At 40.2% G+C, this 25,163-nt stretch overlaps 2 protein-coding genes across 3 annotated transcripts in view; one reads left to right on the top strand and one right to left on the bottom strand.

Annotated features, from left to right (window-relative positions):
- The window catches only part of RPRD1A (regulation of nuclear pre-mRNA domain containing 1A), a 51,449-nt gene extending 39,443 nt beyond the window's left edge, over nucleotides 1-12,006 (top strand). The window contains exons 7-8 of one of the 2 annotated variants that reach the window (XM_075921647.1): nucleotides 5,952-6,150; nucleotides 11,869-12,006. In XM_075921647.1, coding sequence (XP_075777762.1) covers nucleotides 5,952-6,101 — 150 coding nt within the window. In that variant the 3' untranslated portion in view covers nucleotides 6,102-6,150; nucleotides 11,869-12,006. Of the gene's footprint in view, nucleotides 1-5,951; nucleotides 11,400-11,868 lie in introns of those variants that run through there. The other variant, XM_075921646.1, reaches the window with a different exon arrangement.
- RMP24 (ribonuclease MRP subunit p24) lies at nucleotides 10,402-22,916 on the bottom strand. Its single transcript, XM_075921650.1, has 5 exons — nucleotides 22,685-22,916; nucleotides 22,275-22,297; nucleotides 21,207-21,406; nucleotides 16,273-16,469; nucleotides 10,402-15,227 (listed from the first exon to the last, which is right to left on the bottom strand). The coding sequence occupies exons 1-5, from the start codon at nucleotides 22,762-22,764 to the stop codon at nucleotides 15,074-15,076; spliced, it is 654 nt and encodes a 217-aa protein (XP_075777765.1). The 5' UTR covers nucleotides 22,765-22,916; the 3' UTR covers nucleotides 10,402-15,073.
- Between the last annotated feature and the right edge of the window lie 2,247 nt (nucleotides 22,917-25,163).

The following is a 25,163-nucleotide window of genomic DNA, read 5'->3' as shown; positions in this document are numbered from 1 at the left end:
GGGAGCAGAGCCGCAGCGGCAGCGGGGTGCCGCGCCTCTGAGGCTTTGCTCTGGCAAAGCCTCAGAAGCGCGGGAACCCTTCCGCTGCTGCGGCTTCAGTCCCGGTGCCCCTGGTCTGCTGGAGACAGTCTCCAGCAGACCAGGGGCACCGGGAGCAGCTTACGAACAGGGCTTTCTCGCCCCGGAGCTCGCAGGCAGCAATCCGACACCTCAACCTCCGGGGCGAGAAAGCCCCGTTTGTAAGTGCGGATCCGACGTAAGTCGGATCTGCGTAAGTCGGAGACTGCCTGTATTGCCTTGTTCAAGTGTGTTTTGGAGAAAATGGTTATTTTTTCTATCTTCCTTTCTCTTTTTAATGTTCCCTAAAGTTTCAGCTGCCTTTCCATCAGTAGTTTATGGTTCAACAGCCACTTTTATCCCATCTTATTATACTATAAAAACAAAATTCAGTCTATTGTACAGCTCCCAGTTTAGTAAGTCCTACAGCAAGTGAGTTAAAAGTGGCTGAATATGTGCAAACTGTTTCTGAAAAGTCAGCTTGACACTTGGGGTCAGGGAGAGGTGCATGTAAAAAGTGTGATGTTCTCCTTCTGTGGCCTGCCCTTTCCATTCCCTCTAGCTTCCTGTCTTACCTTTATCATCTACAGCTCTCTTATATTTGATTTTAACATTAAGGATATAGTTTTTATTTTCCACAGACAGGAACAATGCACAGGTTGCAGTTAGGCACAAATCTTGCCTTTGCCTTGATAGCTGTGGAACTGCTGTAGTGACTGCAGAAGTCCTTATGAGAGACATGCATCCTATGCATGGAGCATAGCTCCTTCTTATGATTAAAGAGGGCAGGGAAGAAGCAGACTGAAGAAATAGTTGAGTCAGTGGATCTGTGGCAGCTGTGTATTGCCTTCCTTCCTTCCTACCTTTTTCTTATACCTCAAAATAGAACTTCAGTGAGTGAGCTAAGGCAGCCTCTTTGGAACAGTCTGCAGATTCTCTGTGGCCTGATGAAATACTCCCTTCCCTCCCTGCTGTTCCCCCAAAATTCCCTGGGGCAACTGGATTTGTCCCTCAATGCATATGTGAGACATCATCAAAATGGTACAGCTACCTAATCAGAATATTGCTTTGGATAGTGCCTCCGTTAAAACTCTTGAGTTTAAAAAGCTAAAAAGTAGAGTTCCTGAGGTCATGTATTTGGGCTTCTGGAAGGGGAAATAGCATAGCAATGATCAGATTTAACACAGGTCAAATTCTGTTTGCTTTGCGCATTAAATAGGTTAATTCGTTGAAACATTTATAGCCTGATTATTAGAGATGCTCAGCACTCATAACCACCACTGAAGTAAACAGTTGTCTCTATTAAGTGCTAAAGCCATATTTTGCCCTTGAACACACAAGCACAACTTTGCTGAAGTCAAAGTTATATGCATGGATCTCAGGGTAGAATTCAGTGCTTCATGAGAACCTGCAGGCAATGGCTTTTGAAATGAAATGTTTGTCTGACAGATGAGATTTTAAAGTTCAGTTAATAGATATAGTAAATATATATGCCTGTATTGCACACAACTCTTCTTAAGTAAGCTTGTGAAAACCTGCTTTAACAAATTTGTAAGTTTAATATTAGATTTATTTTTAAAATGACCTGTGTTAGCTTTCAGAAATTCATTTTCTTTAAATAGCTCCATTGTCAGGAAGTCACACATTTCTGAAGCTGTCTCTAGGCTGCAGGCATTTTGTTTTCATTGCTTTCAATCCCAAAGTTTGCTAACTTTTAGTAGTTGTTTTACCTGGCTCTTGTTGTACAGCACATCAGTGTTAATACAATGTTCCAGCCCATTTACTCAGAACTATTCTTCCTTGACTAATCCTGTATTATCTATGATGTTTCAGAGCATCCTGATGGTTTTGGCAGGGAAGCAAGACTTGAAATATTTAATGAAATTTAAAGAATCTATAGGGAACCTGTCACTTTGGGGGGTGAGATTATACTTTTTGCCAAATTCTTAACTAGCATTACCTCTTCAAAATACAGTTAACAATCGTATATGAAAAGAGACACATTCTTGCCACCAGGAGATTACTTATAACCTATTTTACTACCACTGGCCACATGACTGTGCATCTGCCATCCTATCCCATTTCTAGAAATTACTGTACTTCTTCTCTTTCACTAAATGTGTAATTGCAGCAGATATTTGCATAGTCCAAGCCTTCAGCAGATAATTCATTTGCTAATCCATTTGCATGCTAATCCATTTTGTAAATTAACATAGATCATTGGAGAGCTTTGGTAAACATATGATAGGCACAGTTAAAAGCTCCACTAATTGTTAAGATTACTTGATACTTCCCATTAGAAGATCCTGTTTTCAGTTGTTTATACTTTTGCCAAGCAGTAATCATTTTGGCTGACATTTTTTAAGCCAGGTGTCTGCCTCAGGCTGAATTTTGTAGAAAGTTTCAGTCAGAATGGTCCAGGTGTTTCTTAGAATAAGGCTAGAAAAAGTATGTTTTTCCACTTTAAAAAAAAACTTGTGACTTTTCCTTTAGCATCCCAGGCAGTAGAAATGGCATTTGTAATCTGAGGGGTGGTCTTTATGTCACAAATGTTCCTTTCACCATTCTTGTGCATACCTACCCAAATTTGACCAACTTATAAACTTTACCCCCCCCCCCCGCCCAAATTATAAACTTTAAAAAAACCCCACAAGTTTTTCCTTTCCGAAACAGCTGAGCATCTCTGGTCTGAAAATCAATCTCCACCCCAAGTTGGCTACTCAACATTGCTATGAAAATTTTGGACAAATTCAGAATTTTACTTGACTGCTAAGGAAGTACATGATAAATTAGATCATTAGATTCTAGAATATTTATTGCTTCATAAAATCTCAATACACATTCTAATCCTGTGGGAGGTTCATGATGGAAAATTGCTTTGGGTGATGTTACATATTCCGGAGATAATTAATATGGGTGTGTCTACACTTCATTCCTCTTTTGAGAGAGGAATGCAAATGCAGCTGAGTGAAATTGCAAATGAGCGGATTTGAATTTCCCGTGCTTCATTTGCATAATCACGTCTGGGCGTTATTTCGAAATATCCTATTTAGAAAAAAGAAACGCAGTCTATACACGGTTAGTTTGAAAGAAAACCCTTCTTTAGAAATTACCCTTACTCCTTATAAAATGAGGTTTAAGGGTAATTTCAAAAGAAGAGTTTTCTTTCGAAATAACCACATCTAGACTGCATTTCTTTTTTTGAAAAAGGGTATTTTGAAATAGCGTCTGGACATGATTATGCAAATGAAGTGCAGGAAATTCAAATCTGTGCTTCATTTGCAATTTTGCTCAGCTGTATTTGCATTCCTTTTTCGATAAGAGGAATGCAGTGTAGACATACCCTACGGGAATGTTATATTACAAGTGGAAGGAAATTTTTAGTGTGGTGTTGAGCAGCCTGCTAAGGAACCTGTTATGTGAAGTATTAAGAGTCTTTTCCAATTGCAAATTTCAGATTTTTTTTTTTTTTTAGTAACTTCTTAGCATTCTGTAACCACTAGACTATTTTCTTGGATCCTCAATCAATTCTGTAAGGTGTTCAGCCTCAACTGCGGTACAATTCTTTCCTATTTTGGGGAAAAATTTGGAATTAAGCTTTATTTAATGCTGTCCCAATTAGTTTTCTTTAATGAAAGGGTACCATTAGTATTATTTTATATTTAGGCTAGTTGGGTTTTTGCCAATTTTTAATCTCATTGGACAGTTTGGTTTTGCTTAATGTTCCACTGAACCTCTCCTGTACTGTTGCAAACCATTTACAGTAAACTTCCGACAATCCGGCACCTTTAGGACCCAGGGGGTGCCGGATTATCAGATATGCCGGACTATCAGAAGGGGGGGCTATGAGGGGTCTGGAGTGGGGCGGGAGGGGATGCCACCCCAGACCCTCACAGTCCCCCCTTACAATAGTCCGGCTCTGCCCCAGGCGTCCCTGATTCAGCCGTTGCTGGTCAGTTTCAGCAGCAGCTGAATGGGGGAAGCCTGTCCGGCTGCCCCAGCACTTCCGGGTTCCTGATGGTGCCGGACCATCAGGAGTCCCGGAGCATTGAACGCCGGACTAATGGAGTTTTACTGTATATCATTGCTGAATCCAAATCTATTGGCTTCAACCTTTCTGTCAGTTTCTTGTAATCTGGTGCCGCCTTATTGGAACTTTAGACATTTTTGTTCTGAAACTGGTGAACCTAATGCAATTAAATGTTATACATATTACCTATTTATTTGTCTGTGTGAACCATGACTCCTTGTTCTTTCCTTAAATTTGAATGTCTCTGCCACCTAAATTAAAGAATTCTCAAGTGTGTGTTCATGTAGGCTGGACTAGAAATTAATGGAGATGAAGACATAAGATTGCTATCAGACTTTTAGATGTTATGATCTTTATGGCAAAGGATCATTTCTTTGTATCTCTGTCTGTACAAAGTTAATCCCATTGAGACCTCTGGATACTATGCAGCAGTCATTAGCAGCAGTTTCCAGTGTTTTAATGTCAGATCTGTCTAGTGTTTAGAGCACATCAGGGAGCCAATGTTAGATTCTGGCATGTTGAAGAAGTTATTCAACTTCCATGTATTTCAGTCTAACCATTTTTTTTAAAATGGGGATAATAATGCTTATCTCAGTGTTGTTGAAGTTTGAATGGCTTATTTAATCTTTGCAAAACTATTTGCGAGTCTCCTGATGACCCCAATCTTTCAAATACATTGAGTAAAATCTTGCCTCTCTCCCTCCAGTTTAAATCAATATGAGTTTTACTATGGATTTCAATGGGTTCAGGATTTCACCCTTGAATTCTTAAGGGGTTGGCAGGATCAGCACATAAGGTACTAGAATACAGAGTACTATTTCTGTGAAACTTTGGGCTCAGGATAGCTCACTATTCCATCTGATGGTCAGTACAATAATGGATTTTAATATATAAACCAAATTGTTGTTAGCCTCATTATTCACTGAGTTCAATTCCAGAAAATAATACAACACCGTGCAATGGTATTTTGTTCATGAGGAAGGCATTGAGGATACTAATTCAACCTGTAAACAAAAAAACTCCAACTTTGATAATAAAATGTAAAAAAACCCAAAAAAACCCTCGAATAAATTCAAATTGCACCTGGAAAAAATATGGTTTCAAAACAAATACAGATTTGTGCAACTTCTATTTGTGCAGAAATATAGAATCTATTTTTAGTCCATTATTTTGACCATCAAGGAGTTCATACATTCAGATTAAATATAAAAAATATTCACTCTAGTCTGGAAATTTACTATGGTGTAAGGAAAAAATATTAATTCTAAGTTGTCTTGTCATTTTTACTGACAGTTTTCTTATATATTTGATTGACTGTTAGTGCATTCACTGACATTTTTCTTGCTCGGCATTTGTCTTGCTTTAATTGGAAGGAATTAAGACTATTGCAACTCTTTTGCTAGTGTAAATGACTAATAACTTTCTGGATGTCAGTAGAGTTATGGGGTAAATGAAAAAAAATTAGTCACAAGTAGCTTTAATACCATATCTCAGAATTACTCCATGCTATTAGTCACATGTAGAAATTTCTACAGTTATATTATCTAAAACTGGCATTCTTCTTATTTAGCTTTCTTATAGTCATAGAATAAAGAAAAAACCCCAAAAATAAAATGTGCAGTGATCTAAATCAATCTCTTGAGCAGTGTTGTGATTCTTGGGAATCAAACACTAGTTCTAGCAGATGATAAACTCTATTTGGAATTATCTGATTCTCTAACTCCTCACCTATAAACATATATTTAATTACCTCACTTGCTTAAGGGAGTCGTGATCAATGAAATGTCAGTTAAATAATATGGATGGGATTTTGAAAATCCTGCTATGATTGGAAAATCATCTGTCAACTACTTTTGCATTACAGGAATACAAGCGCAAGTTAGCCAGAGTATCCCAGGTGAGAAAAGAACTTAGGACACGAATCCAGAATCTTCCTGATCTGTCTCGACTTCCCAATGTCACAGGAAGCCATGTGCACCTACCATTTGCCGGAGACATCTACAATGATGATTGATTATAAGAACATCTATTTCTATAGCCTCTGCTCTTCTGTGGAGTGAGGGGTAGGTCAGACTGATTGATATTCCCGTAGTATTATTTTTGTACATTGTTGGAGAGTGGTGGTAAAAAATGCTCCAAATAATTTATAAGAATTGTTTAAAATATTGATTTGTTTACTGTTTTATTGGCAAGTGAACATATTGGTACATTTATAAAAGGTGGCATCTGTATATTATTATGTTAAAGAATGAGTAATTATCTTGAAATATTATCTTTTGTACAGATTTTGATCAGGTGCCCTGTAAGAAACTGATACATTTCTTTTATTTTTCTTATGTACCCTCTATTCAATGTAGTTCACATTACAATCAAAGAGTACATTTAAATTGCCACATTTCAGTGCCTAGTGAGGCAATGGAACATTGTGGAAATCATAATTTTATGTTTCTAAGAAGACTACTGCAATTTATTTTTTGTGTGCGGAGTGATGTTTCTGGTTATTTATTAATTTAATTTACCCACCCCCAAATAAGACTGTTGATTTATTTTCAAGTAAATACTATTAACCAGATTTGAAAATGGAAAATATAAATCATGATAAATTGAACACATTTTAGGTGACTCAAAATTGGCATAATATTTACTTTTAAATATTAAAATTAAAAATACTGCTTAAGAGCCAAACATTTTAATTAGTGCAATAGAAATATTTTTTTTCTCTGACAGCTTGGTTTCTGAATTGAAGGAGCACTTTGTACAATAACCTATTTCTGCCACATTCATCTCCATTAACAAACCTGATCCAATAAATGTGACATCATTCCACAATTTTAATTACTACAAATAGCATTTTGAAAGCTATAGAAAATTTGGATCAGAGCATCCTCTCCCATGAAGAAACTTGTCCAGAGAGGCCATTGAGAACTACTACTCCCCTGCCTCTGAGCCTCTCAGCAAACATATAAGTCTTGGTCTCCTTTTCTTACAAAGAGGGGATTTTCTCCCAGAAAATCTAGGCCACTCTGTATATTAAACTGCAAGAATCATTGCTGAATGTGGGTTTAAAAACAACCTGTCACTGTATAAATATATTTGTATGTCAATAACTAAACTATCAAAACAAAGTTGTTTACCCCCTTCCTTTTAAAAACACTAAGAAGTGGGTGTTTAAGGATATTTAAGAGCCTCAAGATGCAGCTAGATGCCTAGTGGGATTTTCAAAACTGCCTTACTAGCTATTGATAGGAGTTAAGCATCTAGGAATTTTTGAAAATCCCACTAGGCTCCAAGTCCTTTAGGCCCCTAAATACTCATAAGCATCTGACCCCAAATGTATGTTTGTTTTACTCTGAGAGGCTTTATTATTAAGTGTTCTGGTGAGAGGCTTGCCTAAAGAAACCATTTCATTGTAAACCTTTATAAGCAATATTAATAAATACCCACTCTTAATTATATGTGTCATGAAAATTACATTTACGTCAGTTTAAACAAAAATAAAGTTTACAGCCATTTAACACATTACTGCACATCCCACTTTGCAGACTTAAAACCAGTAGCTTTAAAAATAAAATAAACTGAGATGACTCATAGTCATGGAGTAAAATCCTGACCCTACTGAAGTCAATGGAAGTTTTGCCAACTAGTCATTGGCCATGGAATATTTAACAACTGTCAGCAGGATATAACAACCTTCTTTATGAAAATAATCATATTTTGACAAAAACATATACCTTTTTCAAAAGAGGAAATTCTGGCTGTATCACAAATGGGCAGTAATTAGCTGGAAAAATAGATGGATTGAAATTACAGGATCTGCACAGTATCATTACTTCAGAATAAGGTTTGGCAGTCCATACAAAGATCTCAGGAAGTTTGGACTTTCACCCATGGATTTCTCTGTGCATCTGAAGGTGTGTGTGGGGGGAAAAAAGGGCCATACTCTCTGCTGTTTCCCCAGATTTTTCCTGTTCTCCCTGACAGTATACCATCTAGGCTGCTGCTGCATGGCTTCTCAAGCCACACCTCACCCCAAAACACTCCCAAGTCCCCCTCAAGTTTACATGCATGAAGTAGGAACTTGTGAGAATTAAATATGACAGGATCAAACATTAATTCTTGAACACTTTACCCTGCAATTTGCAAGGAGACAACAATATATAGAGATGTTTTCTTTGGGAGTTTCCCCCCAAAAAACCTGATTAAGTCTAGACTGCAAAGAAAAGTTGGAGAAAGATGTGCAAACTGCGAAACACCATTTGCAAGCGGGGGGGGGGGGGGGGGGGAGGGGTTCAAAAGAGGCTTTTCCAAAATTTGGCCTGTCTGCATGGGGCCAAATTTTGGAAAATCCTGCTCTTTTGGAACATCCCTTAATTTGCATACAATGAGGATTACAGTGATGGTGGAAGAACGTGTCTGCTTTTTCGGAAACTGTTCCAATAAAGCAGATGCATTCCTTGGACATGGCAGAGCTTTTCCGGGATACCTTTAGTATCCCGGAAAAGCTCTGCAGTGTAGACATAGCCTTAGAGGTGGGAAGATGCTCAATGGTCTGAACTCACTAGCCATCAACAGATTTATAGCTATTTGAGTTAGCTTTCTACTCATTTTATCAGTCCACAGTGAAAACCAGAGTGAGAAGGATATTGACCATAATTAGCAGACAAAACTAGCTATGTTTTTAAGCATTGTCAGATATGTAAAAAGTATCCAGTCATCTTTTCAAAAGTGCATTCAAGTTGAAAACTATTTGAAAATTAGAGCTAGAGTAAGAGTTTCATGGTTTAAAGGTGTTCTAGGCCATTAAAAAATTAGCTATATAAATGTCTATATACATACACATTATTGCTGCAAAAAAAGCACTCCTTTTGTAAAGCATAGTACAAAATTATTTACAAATTTAAAAAAACAAATCTGTTACCTCATGAATTATAACTGAATAGAAAAAATCAGTAGTCTTAGTCCTATTCCAAAGCAGATCGATTGCTACTGCTATTGAAATCACTAGGGCTCTGTCCCAGTGTAAGAAGTCCATTGCTAAATCAGATCCTAGATTTTTAGAATATTTTGTTGTAAAAAGTTTAAGCATTCATTCTTTCTCCACCTGCCTTGTTCGGAAAAAGGGCAGAAATCATTGTGTAAATGTCAAGGAAAATCAGGATTCAACACCTCATGGGCAGAGAGAAAGGTAGATACTAACTTAACTCTGTTATTCTCTTCTTATGTTTTAGTAATATTGTTTTGTGTGTATAGATGTATATTTAGAAGTAGTTGTTAAAGACAAGATTTAGGGAAAATATATTTAAAAAATCAAACTTTTCCTTGAGATGAATGTTAATTTTGATACAATTTTAAAGTGAAACTTTGAGAACTCAGTGCTAATGCTTTTATCTAATGATTCTTTTAATTTTGTGGTGTGCTTTGGTTGGCCTTTTTTAAACCACTCAAAATTAGTTTGGAAACAAAGAATTTAGGGGAGGTAAAATGCTCCTTATTTGTTACTAAAAATATTTCATGTTATTGGAGGAATGGTGTTCAGTCTGATTTCTATGGGAGTGACATACAATACAGTAAGATACAACAGCTGCTTCATAGGGCTGTCAGGTATCTTTATGTTCTCAGGTACCAAAATATAGTATATGTACCTGTGTGTGCATGGTAGAAAAATGAGGTGCAGTCAACTAATCTGCATAAAGTTGCATTTTGGTCATGTGACATACAATGAAATCCAATTCACCTACCCAAAGAAAGGAGGATCCTAGATGCGAATTTTGTTTCAGCTCAACAAATGTTACATCTTAAAGTGTTTTCTAATAATAAAAAATCAGATCCTTCTAACAAGATACAGTTATCAGGAGTTTTAGTGAAATTTCATGGACATAGTCCTACAGCTCTTAAATCATATGAGTACCTACTTTCAGGTAACTGAGATTGTGTCAATGAGATTACTCTCATGAAGAAGTAATGGCTTTGAAGATAAAGCCATATTGTTGTAAAACTATTTAAAAAAATCTGTCTAAAAATGCCCATTCTCCAAGTTTCTGTGAGCTTACAAACAAATTTAACATTCTTGGTTATGAAAGAATTGTAAGTGTTGATAAAAGATAAATTGCCTCCTTTGTAGAAAGTTAATTTATAAATTTCAGTAACAATAGCTTGTGCTTGTCTATTTTACATTCAGCTACTGTTCAGCCTTTCATATATTATTAAATCAGTCAGCCTTTCATGATTCCCCTCCTCCTCTCCCAACACAATCCAAGCTACATGATTTAAAATCTAGAAGTCAGTGGCAAAATTCCCATGATTTTTTTTCAGTATCTGCAAATGTGTCCTCTAACAATCCCATCAAGAGATCTGTGCACCACTGGAGGACTTAAATGGCCATAGCACATGCATAGACATTTTGGCTATGTCTAGACTATGGCATTTTTTCCAGGATACCAGAGGTATCTGGAAAAACTCTGCCACATCCAGGGAACACATCTGCATTCCTTATTTTATGAGAAAGAAGGGCTCTTCCGAAAGAGGACGCTTTTCCGAAATTTGGCCCAGTGTAGACGGGCCAAATTTCTGAAAAGCTTCTTCCCAAAAAAGAATCAGAAAAATGTACGCAAATTGTGGAGTGCGATTTGCGTACCTTTTTCTGGAAAAAAAGCAGCAGTATAGATGTAGTCTTTGTTAGCCATATGCTTGAGAAGGGAAAGATTCAACTTGTAGCACATATGGTAATAGAAAATTATCGAATTATTGTAGAAAGATTAGCATGCAGCTGCAATGGCACTATTTTTGTTGGGATGGTTTTAGTAAAAGCATTTGGAATTAATTCTTGCTTTTTTGAAATTGCTATTCTGTCTGTGCAAATGAAACAATTAGGATTTGGCTGTCAGCAACTCACTCTTAGAAAATCAACTTAAAAATCATAATAAGCATATTGATTATCTTTTTTTAAAAACAGATGACCAATTTCTGTCTTTGAATCTGTCTCTGTGTGTTAAATTACGTTGCTAAATGGGTCAGTTTCTCCGTCTTACTATTTAGAAGTCTAATTCTGATTTAATCGTTACTACATGAAAAAGTATCTTAGTAAGCATGATCCTTTTTGTGGGAAAAATGCTACCAACAGCACTTTGTAACTTGTTTGCAACCAAAATTTGCTCATTTGTTGAAGGCTGACAAGATGTTTTAATGTAAAAATGTGTTTTATTGTGCACTGCTCACAGACTGTGTAATTCTTGTGTAATTTGTCCTCTAAATAACTCTTCAGTGTATAACATTTTCATAGTTAAAAGAATAAAACACTATAAAACATCATAAATCAACATTATTTAATACTTATATACCCAGCCGCCGTTCTCTGGATTGTCAATATATAACCATTGTGAATTGCTCTGAGTAACCCAGAACTACTCTGCCATTTTGACTAAGTTGGTAGTTTTATACTAATTTTAATTATTACATTACTGTTTCTCAGTATTTAAATATTGAAAATTGAAATGGTATTTTTAAATGAGGGTGCATAGTTCTCTGGTGAGTGTCTCTAAAATGTGTTTTAAAACAAAAGAAGTTATCCATTGAAGCAACAGGTGAATACATAGTAAGAAAAATGCATGACAATGATTACATTTAGTGTGTTCTATTTTGAAAGATTTACCAGTTTAAGAGATTCCTTTGTACTTAAATTGAAGAATAATTGCTAAAACAGGAAATCTCAGAATTGAAAAAAGTTTAAGCATGATTGCGATACCAAATTGATTACTGTTACCATTTTGTTTTCTTATATGCAGTTTTGTCATAGCCAGGACTAACTTCTATAGGTGAGAGAGATACAAGCTATCGATCTTAAGATGAACATTTCTTCGGGTCTGGGAAATGTACGAGATGGAACAGATTGTTTAGCACATTTCAAGGTGAAGTGGACAGTTAACACCTTTCCAGTCATAAGAGAAGGAAGGGGGAGAAAAAAATACCTTGGAGGTTAGTCACAGATTGTTTTAATGAGCCATAAATCCAGTGTCCATATTCAGTCCATGATTTTTAGTGTCTATGAAAGTTATTACTTTAAACTCTGAGGCTTTTCTTTTGAATGCATTTTGCAGGTTTCATTGGGGATTAGGGATGTAAAATTAAGCTCCCCCTGGTTAACTGTAAACCAGAACCGGTAAGCATTACTTGTTAACCAGTTACTTGTCACATCCCTATTGCAGTGTTTCTCAAAGTAGTCCATGGATCTGCTTTGAGTAACCTGTTAACTGGCCACTCAGATATGTTTATTTACTAGTTCCGCAGCCACAGAGCCTTGTGGCTTCCATTGGCTCTGGTTCGCTGTTTGCAGCCAAGGGGAGCCACAGGAAGCAGCGGACTGGCCCATGATGTTTCCCACAGCTCCCCTTGGCTGCAAACAGCTGGTAAATAAACAAATCAGAGCAGCCAGTTAGCAGGTTTCTCAGAGTGGATCCATGGACCACATTGAGAAATACTGCCCTTTTGGGAATGAAGATTGAAAGTTTGGATATAGAGTGATTACTTTGTGAAAAGTATTCATGCAGAGGGTGTTTTTGTCTTTATTTTTGTGAGTTCATTTGAGAGCATACTGATTTATTTCACTCACATAATTGTTATTGGGGCATTTAGTGCATTGGAAGAAGTACAACACATTCTGATAGGCACATGTAGCACGCAGGGATCTGAAAGATGCATTATGGGGATTATTGTAGCAGTAGTATGCAGATTTTGCATGTGTTCTGGAAGGATGGGATGCTGTTTTGAATGGCGTATCCTGATCAGCGTGGAGCGACTGATGAAGCTTGGAGGTACCAGAAAGATTCTTCAGAATGTAGTCTCCATTGAGTATGGGTTATAATAGTCTGATACCCTGTCTGAGTTACAGTGTGGAGTTGTAGGTGACAACTAGCAGTGTGCAGTCTCTGGTCTTATTTCTGTGCTTTAAGCGGGTTCTGTTGAGTTATTTAAGTGGCCCATTCTAAGCTTGATCTACTTCTGCAATAGAGTGTCCACTTTTGGTGAAGGTGGTTTTAAGCATCTAAGGTATATATATATACACCTGAGACTTTTCTCCTCAGAGCATATTCTTCTCTAACGTATTTGAGTGTTTTTCTGTAAATAAAGTTCTTGGTGAATGAAGGGTGGGTATTGGATCCTTCAAAGTATGTATAATAAACTGTTTTTTTTTTTTTTTTAATAGTTGTCTGTAAGGTTCCATTTTTGAAGCTGATTGTGAAGTTAATACCTCAATGGGTCACCAGTAAGAATACCAAATTCAGGACAAACTGAACCAAACCAAAGTGGCAGTTACTCGTCCATAAGATATATTGAGACAATAACAAAAAGGATTGTCTCAAACTGGTTAACAATAAGTCAGAAATGCAGTCTCTTAGGGTATGTCTAGACTACATGGCTACATCAATGGAGCCATGTAGATGAGTTTACTAGACATAGCAAAATGAAGCGGCGAATAATCCAGTTTCACAAGGCATACTGGAGCAGTCGACAAAGGCTTCCCTTGTCAACCGCGGCGTGTCTAGACTGCCCCGCTGTGCCGATCAGCTGATCGTCGGCACAGCGCGGCGGCCATTTTAATGTAAATGAAGCGGCGATTATTTAAATCGCCACTTATTTTGCAATGTCTAGTAAACTCATCTACATGGCTCAGTCGACAGGACCACGTAGTCTTGACATACCCATAGGTATCCCAGCCCTTGCTTCACCACCCAGACCCCAGACTTAATGATGAGTGGTTTATTTAAAGCCAATTCCATCAAAGAGAAAGGGTTCTCCTAATTCCAAGAGATAAGCCACATAGTCAGGTCAACAGTTCTTACCTAATAATCACACTGTTGCCAATTCTTTAGTATCTAATATTGCAGACTTATTTTTAAAGGAAAAGAAGGGGGTAAGAGTTAATGGTTAAGGAATTCAAATACATACACATTGTAAAATTCTTATCAGCCTTGAAACAGTAATGGAATAAACTGATGACTTGTAAAGTCTCTTCCAAAGAATTCAAAGATCCTCAGTTCATTGACTGGAATGTTCCTTATAGTGCAAGTTCTTAGTTTAGAGATCAGAGTAGGAAAGAGGCAAAATGGAAGTTCTTCCAGCATCCCTTATACTTTCTCAATGTGGAGGAAATGGTCCCACTCTTAATTTGTAGAAAACTATAGGCACTAAAGATTTGCAACAAGCTCTGGCCTCCATGATTTTTTTTAAATATACCAATTTGTACTTGTTGGAAAGTGGTTTTTAATTGGATTTCAAAAATCCAGATGCAGTGCAGGGAATAAATGTAATAATTTTGTTAATTTGCTACTGCCCAAACAGGAATGCAGTCAAGAACAAAAAGGAAACACTTTATATAACAACTTGCAGACACACACACATTTTTGGTTTTAAAGCTATTTGTATGCAAAAACAAATTAATTAATTCTCTTTCCAATGGATAACTAGAGCCACCAATGTCAGGAATTGCAGAGTAATACTTACTTGTTTTAAATAGCGTTAAGCAGGCATGTTTCAGAATTAATTTGTCAGTTCATTAAGGACCACACAGATTTCCTTTAGAAAACAGTTTCACAGATCTGCACAGCCACAGAGAATGTCCACAAACCAACACCACAGATCTTCTGCAAATTCTACTGTGGTACAGGATCCTATTTTAAAAGCCATTTCATTGATGCAAGTCAACCTGTTTCAAGAACAGATTTGGGCTTTTAATTCCTGAGCTATTAAAGACTGTGAACCAAATTCAGGCTTCTGAGACCAGCAATATCCTCTGGTAGACAAACTAAGTACAAAGAATGTTCCAAACAATGAATTTAATCCTCCCTTACATGCTGAAGGCCTTAAGACAGTCAAATTAAACTATCATTAAAATTGTTTTCATAAGTTTATAAAATAATACATAAAACAGTCACTAACTTAGTTCATTTACTGGCCCAATTTTAGCCATTACTATTGTAATCATTCAGTATTTCAAAGTGAAGACAAGAAGTTTCTCAGGTCCCTCTTCTGGCTCTTCTGTTTTTCTTCAAGATTAAGTAGCCATTTGAGCTGAGAAAAGTGAGATTTAGTGGTTTTGGGAGTCTTGAGGAAAGAACTGGATGGTGACTGTCCAAGCATGCATGTTCTGCAAAACCAAACAAAAATCAAGAACATCTTATTAAAAAAGTGAGACTGTGGGAATAATGTAATTTTATGGTCTGATTTTGAAAATGTTTGTGTGCAGAATAACTTATGCATTGCTTTTAAAAGTGGGTTGTAAGAAGCACAACTACCGAAATATGTATGCAAGTACTGAGTTTGCATATATTACATATATGCTTAGGGTTTTATTTTCTCAAAGGTCTCTCACACTAAGGCTGAAGTTTATTTTAAAAATCCAAAAAAGAAGAAATACTTTTTAGCTTTAGTTTTCCTAGCATGTTTACCCAGTAACCAGCCCAACCAAAGCAGACCTCACCATCCCTGGCAGGCAGGATTTCTGCCCCAGTGAGGCAGCAGGACCACAGCCCTAGTTGGACCCCAGCCCCAGATGATCTGCACCAGCTCTCCAACAGTTAACCAGTCAACTGTTTTAATGAGTATTTACATCCGTAAAACTAAAATGATTTTCCCATTTCAGATCCCTGATATTAGTTATTAATTATAAGAGATTACTAAAAAACTTGTCTGAACTAGGGATGTAATAGCTTATAGGTTAATGGTATAAAATACACACGTTCCTCTTTTCCCCCCGCCCACCACTCAACTAGTAAATTTTTAGCTGGCTGACTAGGAGCCTGGCTTGCAGCAGGTCTGGGACCTACCACAGCATTTAAAGTGTATTAGGAGCCAGGCAGGCAACCTGGCTCAGTTCTGGCTTGTGCCGGGTCCAGGAGCTCAACCTCACCCCTCTGACTGGAGCTGCTGCCGCCCTGTGCTAATGCCTCTGTATCAGAGGCAGCAGTGCTGAGTGGCAGGTGGCTCCTCAGAAATGGGGCTGGAGCAAACTGGCTACCAGTCTCCACCCCCAGGGACTGTAGACTCGTCGAGTAACTGAAAATAATTCATGAGGTTAATAGACTAGTCAATTAACCGTTATTTAACATTGCTAGTCTGAACTCCCTTTTCTCACTTCTAGTACTGCAACTTATTCAGTATATTGACTCTTCGGGTAAAATGGAAACAGTTACCTGGAAGCTGATGCTGGACTTTTGCCTTTGGATCCTGATTTACTGTGATTTAAGGGTGTCATTTTGTTTGCAGACATTGGAGTCTTTGGGTCTGGTGTACTCTTTGGAGTTCCAGAACGGCTTGTTGCTGTTGCCAGAAAATCTCTGCTTTTACCATAATGTCTTGTTGTTTTGTTGCATGTGTTGCAAGTAACCAGCTATGAAGAGAGGAAAGAAAACGTTAACTCTTCTGTCTTTCCTCATTTAAAATGTATAAGTGTCCAAGTGCTCTTCAAAATTACAAAATGAATCAAGCTGCTTAAAGACTTGGTTATGTGAAGCAGAGAGACATAAAAAGCAACAGTGAATTCACATATAGCTTTTTTTTTAAACCACTTAAGCCATCAAATCCCCAGGGTCTGACTAGAAACAACTCCAATCCCCTGGAAACTAATTTCAGGGTCTTTAATTCTGAATTGCAAACACATGGAATGAAACAAAAACCAATCTTGTCACAACAAGAAAAAACTAGGCAACATTAGAAGTGGCTGTGACTGTAAAATATTTTGAGTACCGCCGTGGGATTCATTTTTCACCATAGACATTCAAGAATTTAGAAAATTACCAAAATATATTTTAAAATGTTTTAATTTACACTTCTCAACTTAACTATACAACACTTTTTTGGCAAGTCTTCAAAGAAAGTGGTATTAAATTCAAAATCTTCAAAACTAAAGATACACTACAGGTTGGACGTCTGTGGTCCAGCACCCTTGGAACCTGGCTGGTCCCGAATATGGAAATCTGCCAGACTAGGGGAGGTTCCCTACTACCAGCCTTCCAGGCACCTGCCAACTCTGCTTCTGACCCCAGCCAGCCCCCACTGCCTTCAGCCAGTTGTGCTGCCAGCCCTAGCTGAATGTCTCGGAACTTCCAGCTGTGCTACCTGAGCCCCCCTGCCACAGGGCTCCTAGCCACGCCATGGGGCACCCCCTGACTCCCTCCTGTGGGATTCCTGGCTGTGCCACTGGAGCTCCCCATACTGGTGGATCCCCTGCAGTGGGGCTCCTTATGCTGCCACAGCTCCCCCCTGAGGCTGTATCATGGGATTCCCTGCGCCACCTGAGCCCTCTGGCACTATGCTCTCTGAGTTACCTGAGCCTCCCTGTCCCTGGGCTCTCTGGTCCAGGAACATACGTGATCCTTGTTACTGGACCAGAGGATCCCAGTTTAGGGAGGTATATCCCGCACTGTTAAAACAAGGGAGGTCATTGGTATGGTAAGAACTGCCCTGGGACTACAGGGCATTCACTAAAGCAATGGTTCTCAGGAAGGAGTCTAGGGCCCACTGGGTGGCTGTGAGCAGGTTTCAGGTTAACCAAGTAAAGCTGGCATTAGACTTGCTGGGGCCCAGAGCAGAAAGAAGCTCCACTGTATCAACCTGCTGCCAGGGGTCCCAAACTCCACCACTCATGGCTAATGCTGAAGCCTAAGCAACTGTCCTGATGGCGACCCTGAAATGCTGACGCTGGCTTTTATATGCAAAACAAAATAGTTGTGCCACAGGTGGGCTGTGGAGGTTTTGTAGCATGTTGGGAAGAAAAAGGTTGAGAACCCCTACACTAAAGTTCAGTGGAGTCAAAGGGGAAGCAGCTTCATGCACAAAACCATATATTAATAGAGAGACCGTCTGAGACACTGCTGCCATCACATAACATCTCACATGCGTATAGCAATTGCTTTCACAGAAAAGAATAGGAAAGCTTTTAATTTATTTTAGTTCTTTTCAGTGGTTTCAGCTGAAGAGAATCAAAACAATGTGACCTGCCAGCTCTCCACAGACCACCAGTACTCCACACCCCAAAGTTTGAAAACCAATGGCTTAGGCAAAAATATCTTTTATAATTGATCTTCAATTAAAGGATGAAAAATCTGGAAAAAAAGATTTAACAATTTTGTAACTCTGCAAAGTATAATAGGTAATGATATGCAAATTGCAAAGTTAGCAGTATGCTAAAACCAAGATATAAAATATTGCTAATGACTAAGAAAGGTCTTGCAAACGTAGCCTGTCAGCTTGTTGGTCTAAATCCTAGTCAGCCTTGTTCCTAATGTGTTATCTTCCACAGCAGGCGCTTATGTGTCTCTACAAATGGTAACTGTGGGAGCTGTCAGTTCCTGATAGTATTTTAAGTACATAATACCAGAAACATTTCAGGCGCAATTTAAGTAGCAAATTGCGCACTAAATCATAGTACATATGCAAGTCAATCTTGATCTGAACCTGGACAGATCTTCGTGAGACTGTCAGTCTGTCTGAAACAGAGCAGAAGGTATTATTACTTACTATTTTTGAATCCCAATTCAAGGACATTACATGGAGATTACAATGGACCACAAACTACTAAGCTCACATTTATATGGATGCCTGTTACATCCTGAGAATCTGTCCTGCCAAAACACAGAAGTACATTTTTGTTTAAAAACCTGTTAAAGCTCTGCAAATCACTGTACATCAATATTTGGTGGTTGTGTTTCTTTTAAACATAATTGTACAGGCACACCTTGTCATCTACTCACTCCTTAAATATAATTACTTCAGTTTGCTTAGGCAAGACCATAAAGTGTTGTATCCACCCACATTATTGGAATAGGAAAACACACACTGAATATCACCTGTCTAAAAATGACAGCTCTTTAAATCTAGCCTAAATGTTTGGGATATCACACCAATGAATAATAAAAGCAAAACTTCCCAGTTCACATTAGTTTGTGTGCCTTTCAAATGGAAACTAAAATTTGGAGGGGAGAAAATCTGCTTTGTTTTGTACTGTGTCTTTCTAAAGTGCCTATTTCTGTTATGTGTAAGTGATACTAGTTAATAACTATGATTCTTCTCAACCCAATCTTATGTTCTTGGTGCTTTGCATTTCTACTGTTGCAAATTCTGTAAGAGGAAATTATAATCAATAGTGTCCTCATTTCGTAGGCAGGTGTCCAGTCTGCCAGGACATGCTCTGAAGAGTCAACATTGTATCCAGTGGAGTGTCATCTTCATTTAATAAAACATCTGTCTACGTGACTGTTTTAATAAATTTGTTTGTCCCTCCATCACTACATTAAAAGTATACATAGTTATTCTCTGCGTGCTTCAGATCTTGTGCACTTTTCCACTTTTTTTGTTCCAGAATACAATGGAGATCATGCAGTAAGATGACACGTTAGCACTGTTTACTCTGTTTAGTGTCAACCAGTGTCTTTCCTTTCCCCTTAATGACTACTTTCATTATTGTGATGAAATTATTTTGCAGTTACACCTTGGTGTAAGTGAGAGGAAACATTTAGCTCAGAGAGCATTCTGAGGCCTTCCCCTATGCATGTTGGTTTGCAGCACCTTTTATTGGTAATAAAACTGCCCTTTGGTAAAAATGAGTAGTGTAACCCTGTAGTCAAGGGAAGCCAATTGTTCATTTTTTTCCTTGCTGGATAATTTCCACTTTGTATTCCACAAACAAGAAGTCACAAATTAGCTATTCACTACATAATATCAAACACTGGTCAGGAAAGTCTCGTACGAACAGCCATCCAACTCAGTTTTCCTTAAGACTGTTTGAGAGACATCAGAGGCTTCTCGGGCAGTTTACACTCAATTAAAAGAAACAAACCAAACCAACAAAAATGGTCTATGGATTAGGGATGTAAACAACTAGTCAATTAGCCAATAAGCAAATACTTATTGGATAGTGGACTAGTGACTTGACTAGTCGCTTCCTCCCCACCGCTTGCTGCCTGTCAGAGAGAGGCAGCAAGCGGGGGAGAGGGGGGAAGCAGGATCTGGTGCTGGGGGGAAACCGGTTTAATAGCCAGTTTCCCCCCAGCACTGTCTCCATGGGGAGAAAGGGCAGGGGCGCAGCTGGGAACTGTTGCTTTATTTCAAACACAGAAGTGCTGTGTGGCGTTCCGCCTTTGAAACGTACAAGAGTCCCAGCAGAGGCTCTTATGAATTTCAAAGAGTGAAAGGCTGCATGGAGCCCGGGCCCAGTGGGGAGTTCCCCACTGACCCTGGGCTCCTTGTGGTGCTTCCACTTTGAAATGTACAAGAGCCTCAGGAGCTCCATGGGAGGGGGTGGAGGCGCAGCAGCGGCTTCCACCTTTGAAATGTACAAGAGCCCCAGCAGGGACTCTTGTACATTTCAGAACTGGAATGCCGCCACTGTACTCTTCCCATGGAGCTGGAGGAACTGGCTTTTAAGCTGCCTCCCCGCCAGCACTCCCCCCCCCCCCCCACCTCCTTGCTGCCTCTTTTTGATAGAGGCAGCGAGGGGAGGGGAAGGGACTACTCAACTAGTGTGTCGACTACAGAATAAGTTTTTGTTTATCAGATAGTCGACTAATCAATTACATCCATAGTTCCAAAACATGGTGCACACATACCTCAAATGGCTAAGGAAGAAGGCTCTGCAGCTTATAACACTCGAGTGAAGAGTATGTTATCAATCTTTGCTGCTGCTACTTTTGCTGGAGAGTGCACAAATCGACTAACAGTTCAGTCTACACTGGGAACGTTCACAACAAAAAGACAAGAGGCCTTTTTTTTTTTAAAGTTAAATCTTGGATTATGCAGATTGCTAAACCTGAACATTTTTGCAGCAATGTGTTTGGATGTTTGAGAATTTTTCAACCTGCCATTTTCTCATTTCTTTGTTGTTAAACTCAGGCTTTTTGTTTTAAAATCCCTTGTGTGTGTATTGGAATTGAAATTACCCCAACAAGAAAATTACATAGAAAAAGTTATGTTCTGATGAAATAATCTGATGGATGGCAAACTGAATTTCTAAAGAGAAAAGTCTCCTGATCTTTTCTTCCCTTTCACTTTGAGGGAAATAAAGGCTCTAAAATAAAGGCTCTAGAGAAAGAACAAACCCAGTTCCTGTTGATTGGAATAGCAATCTTACCAGAACACTTCTTGAGTCTTTGTACTTTTTCAAAAGCTTTGTCTGTTTCAAATTGAGTTTATGGTTCTTTGCCTCCCGATTAAGAAGTTTCTGTAGCCGTGGAGTCACTTTCATCTTGGGTTTGAGACGAACTCTGTGATTATCAGGAATCAGAAACTGGAAACAGTAAGGGCATATCCTTTCTCTGTCGGTTTTGTTATCTACAGATGAAAGAAGGTAACACAGTAAAACCCTAAATGAACTTCTCTCAGTAAATATGTTTTAGGCGTGCATAAAAAAACCCCATATATTACAGCTATTAGGTCACTAATTTATAGTGTACTGTAAACTGTGCACTGATCAGAGCATTTCCTTTTCTCTACTCTAGCATTTTTTAAATTGCATTAAGATATAATTCCTTTGTTCATACTGCTCCGTTAAATGTGTTTCTAAGTCAGCACTATATACAGGATTTGTTTAATTCTGCATTTCATACTCAAACTCTCAAGTGGAAGCCAAATGCCAAAATGTTAAATATACACAGTAATGTACATACAGTTACATACAAGGCAGCACTGTCCAATAGGCAACTGTACTAGAAAAATACACTCCCATCTTTCTGCAAAATATTACAGTCCTGCAAGGAACTTCATGAGGCACAAGCCTTTGTCAATATAAAACCCTATGCATATCAAATGTAGTGTACCCCTTACTAAGCTTCTTCCATTGCTGAGATTCAGTTAACAAATATAATAGAGTCAAAACACGGCTGATGAAAGGTCAGATTCAGGCGTTGATGTGAATGGGTGCAATCTGGAGAGATGGTCCTACCTCTGCCACACTGCATCCTGTTCTAGATCATATTAACTAGATAAAGTGGTAACTACAGATTGTACTACAGGAAAAATATTTCTTAATTCTCCTTGGGAAGGAATTTCCTTGTCTCTCTCCCGCTTCCCATTGGGAGGGTGGAGGAAGAAAAGTCATCATGTTCTAACCAAGTGCTCTGAGCAGTTCAACATCTGTGAACTGAGCTTTCTCATCTGGCTCTGATTTAAAGTACCACCACCACAGAATATGTAAACTTGCCTTTTTCAGAAGGACACGTCCACCTGGGGGGAGGAAAAAGTCTGGGTTTACTAAGCAAGTTGCAGGTCAGGGCGCTTCACTCACTGAAGATATGGGGGGGGGGGGCGCACTGGCTCCAGACCTTGCCATCCCCATGTCAGGGATCCCGCCCTGTAGCTAAGACGTCCTGTATCAGGACCTGTTGGGGGGGGGGGGGGGAGGGGCCCGTTTCAAACCGTTTCAGCCCAAACCGGGCCTGTCCTGCTCACGCTCCCAGGGGCGTCAAGAAGCGAGGCGCACGCGGGGGCGGGGCCACGATTGCAGCGGGGATGGAAAAGAACGTTCTCAGAGCGCCCCCTGGGCGCTACGTCACAAATCACGAGAGGCCTTGTTCTCCCCTCCCCCCACAGAAAAGCGCGCGAGGCTCTTACATCAGGAACCGGGCTTGAGCCGGGCACGTGCCCATCAGCGCCCGGGCCGCCCCTTCCAGGAACCGCCGGCGACTCGACATCTCCGCGGTAGCAAGCGGGGCGCGCAGCCCGGAACCCTCCCCTAGCACCGCGACGTTCCTTCCGGTGGGAATGCGCGGCCGCGGGGTCCCCGGCGGAAACAGCAACCGCGGCACGAGCGTTCCGGCCCCCTCTCGAGGCGGGGTCACGGATGAGCCCTGCCCTCTTCGCGCGCGCGCGCGGGGAGCGCCGGGCAGCCCAGCCCAGTCCAACATCGCTTCCTGCGCGTGCGCCGCGCCCAGGTGGCTTCAGGGGCGCGTGACGCTGAGAGCGGCGCGGCCGCGCGCCGGGTGGGTCTCGAGCCTGCGGCCCCCGCCCCCTCATGGCGGTCGCGAGAGGTGCCTGCCGGTGCGCGCTCTGGCCGGCCGAGGAAACGGGCGGGGCCAGAGGGCGTGGCTGAGCCCCCCGCGCGCCCTAGGCTGACTGACCAGTGGCCGCCCGGAGGGCAGCGCGAGGCCGCCGCGCGGCGTTTCAGCGGCGCCTTAGCAGTTAGCGCAGGCCCCGGCCGCGTCACGGCAGGGCGAGGTGAGCACGAGGCAAAAGCCCGTTTTAAAAAACAAACCGCCACCGCGTCGCTTTAAACGGCAGCGCTCGTCTGAGCCGTGACCCTTCCTATCGCTAGTTGCCTTCCCCACTGCCAAGTGTGTTGCACCCTAAGGGCGCCCCGCGCTGCAGAGCAGCAAGACACAAGGATTGTTCAGACTGCGGCAGCTGCCGGCCTCAGTCCTGCCCCTGAACCCAGTTCCTCTCCCCTGCTACACAGGGCGCCTGAGTCTAGACTGGCCAGTTTTTCCGGAAAATCAGCCGCTTTTCTGGAAAAACTTGCCAGCTGTCTACACTGGCCACTTGAATTTCCGCAAAAGCACTGACTTCCTACTGTAAGAAATCAGGGCTTCTTGCGGAAATACTGTACTATGCCGCTCCCATTCAGGCAAAAGTCCCTTTTTGTGCAAAGCTTTTGCGCAAAAGGGCCAGTGTAGACAGCTGAGATTTGTTTTGCGCAAAAAAGCCCCGATCGCGAAAATGGCGATCAGGGTTTTTTGCGCAAAAGCGCATCTAGATTGGCATGGATGCTTTTCTGCAAAAAGTGCTTTTTTGCGGAATAGTGTCCGTGCCAATCTAGACACTTTGTTCTGAAAATGCTTTTAACGGAAAACTTTTTCGTTAAAAGCATTTCTGGAAAATCTTGCCAATCTAGATGCAGCCAGAGGGTAAGGAAGAGGGATACCCTGACATTAGCACCCTCCATTCTGCACGCATGCAGGGGGCTCCCAGGAGAGGTTGGCCAGTGTCTCCAAGGCAGAGGGTAAGAACAATGGGCTGTAGAGCAGCTGGGGAAGGGGCACCTGGATGTCTGTGGCACTTGACTAACCCGTGGGTGCCACGCAGCTTAGAGGGAACACAGGACACAAAATGTCATAGGTACAGGTATCCTGTATCTTAAACCCCTTTGCTGTCTCAACTGCACTTCTCATGTGGCCAAATTTACTACCTTCTTCCCTACCTGAATGGAAATGTGGTCCTGCCAATCTTAGCCCCTTGTTTAGTAGCCATGTTAAATCCTTAGGTCTAATAGTATTTGCTACTTGCAAAAAAACTGCCTTCTAGAAGCATGTGGCCAGTGTCTGATTGAAGTGTATCAAATCAGCTGCTTTACAACAAATGTCTTTTTGTTTATTCCAAAGGAAAAAAGTACATACAATAAAAGCCTGTATTCATCATGTCTTGCATAATATGATGGAATGATATACACTGCCTTGGGAAGTCACCCAATAAGATCAGATGCCGCTTAATTCAACTTTTCTGTCAGCTTGGGCACCCTTTAATCCTGTCTTGTAGATCTGGGCTTTTAAACCTCCCCCAACATGCAGAGGGAGGGGAGAGAAGAGGAAGCTAGAGCCGGGAGGGCCCACCGAAGTGCAAAAAGATAGACTCTGAGATCACCTCTAGGAAGGCTCAGCTTAAAGGACTTGCCACAGCACACAGATGCCCATCCTTCTTGGAGTGCAAACCCAACAGCATTTGAAGTTCACCTTTTTGCTCAATATGGAAGAAGCTGTGCACAATCGCTTATCCTCCCTGCCACCACTGTTAGAAATAACATAAACTAGATTATATTATAAACAAGAAATAAGTTTATTTACAAAAGGTAGGTTTTGAGAGCTTAAAGAACTAGACAAAGTGGTAGCCACAAATTGTACCACAGGAAAAATATTTCTAAATTCTCAAGCAAGCAGAACAAATTAGATTACTAGGAAAATAAAGCAAAGCATACAAACTAAACTTGATAGACTAAAGAAATTGCTTGCAAATAATTCCTCACCCTAGATATTGTTTAGATAGAGTCCTGCACAGGCCCAGTATATTTTAGCTTGGGTCCAGCAGGTCTCCTGCCCCCAAC

Source organism: Pelodiscus sinensis, chromosome 2, assembly GCF_049634645.1.
Source record: "Pelodiscus sinensis isolate JC-2024 chromosome 2, ASM4963464v1, whole genome shotgun sequence".
NCBI lineage: Eukaryota > Metazoa > Chordata > Testudines > Trionychidae > Pelodiscus > Pelodiscus sinensis.
This window is presented reverse-complemented; position numbering and strand designations above follow the sequence as displayed.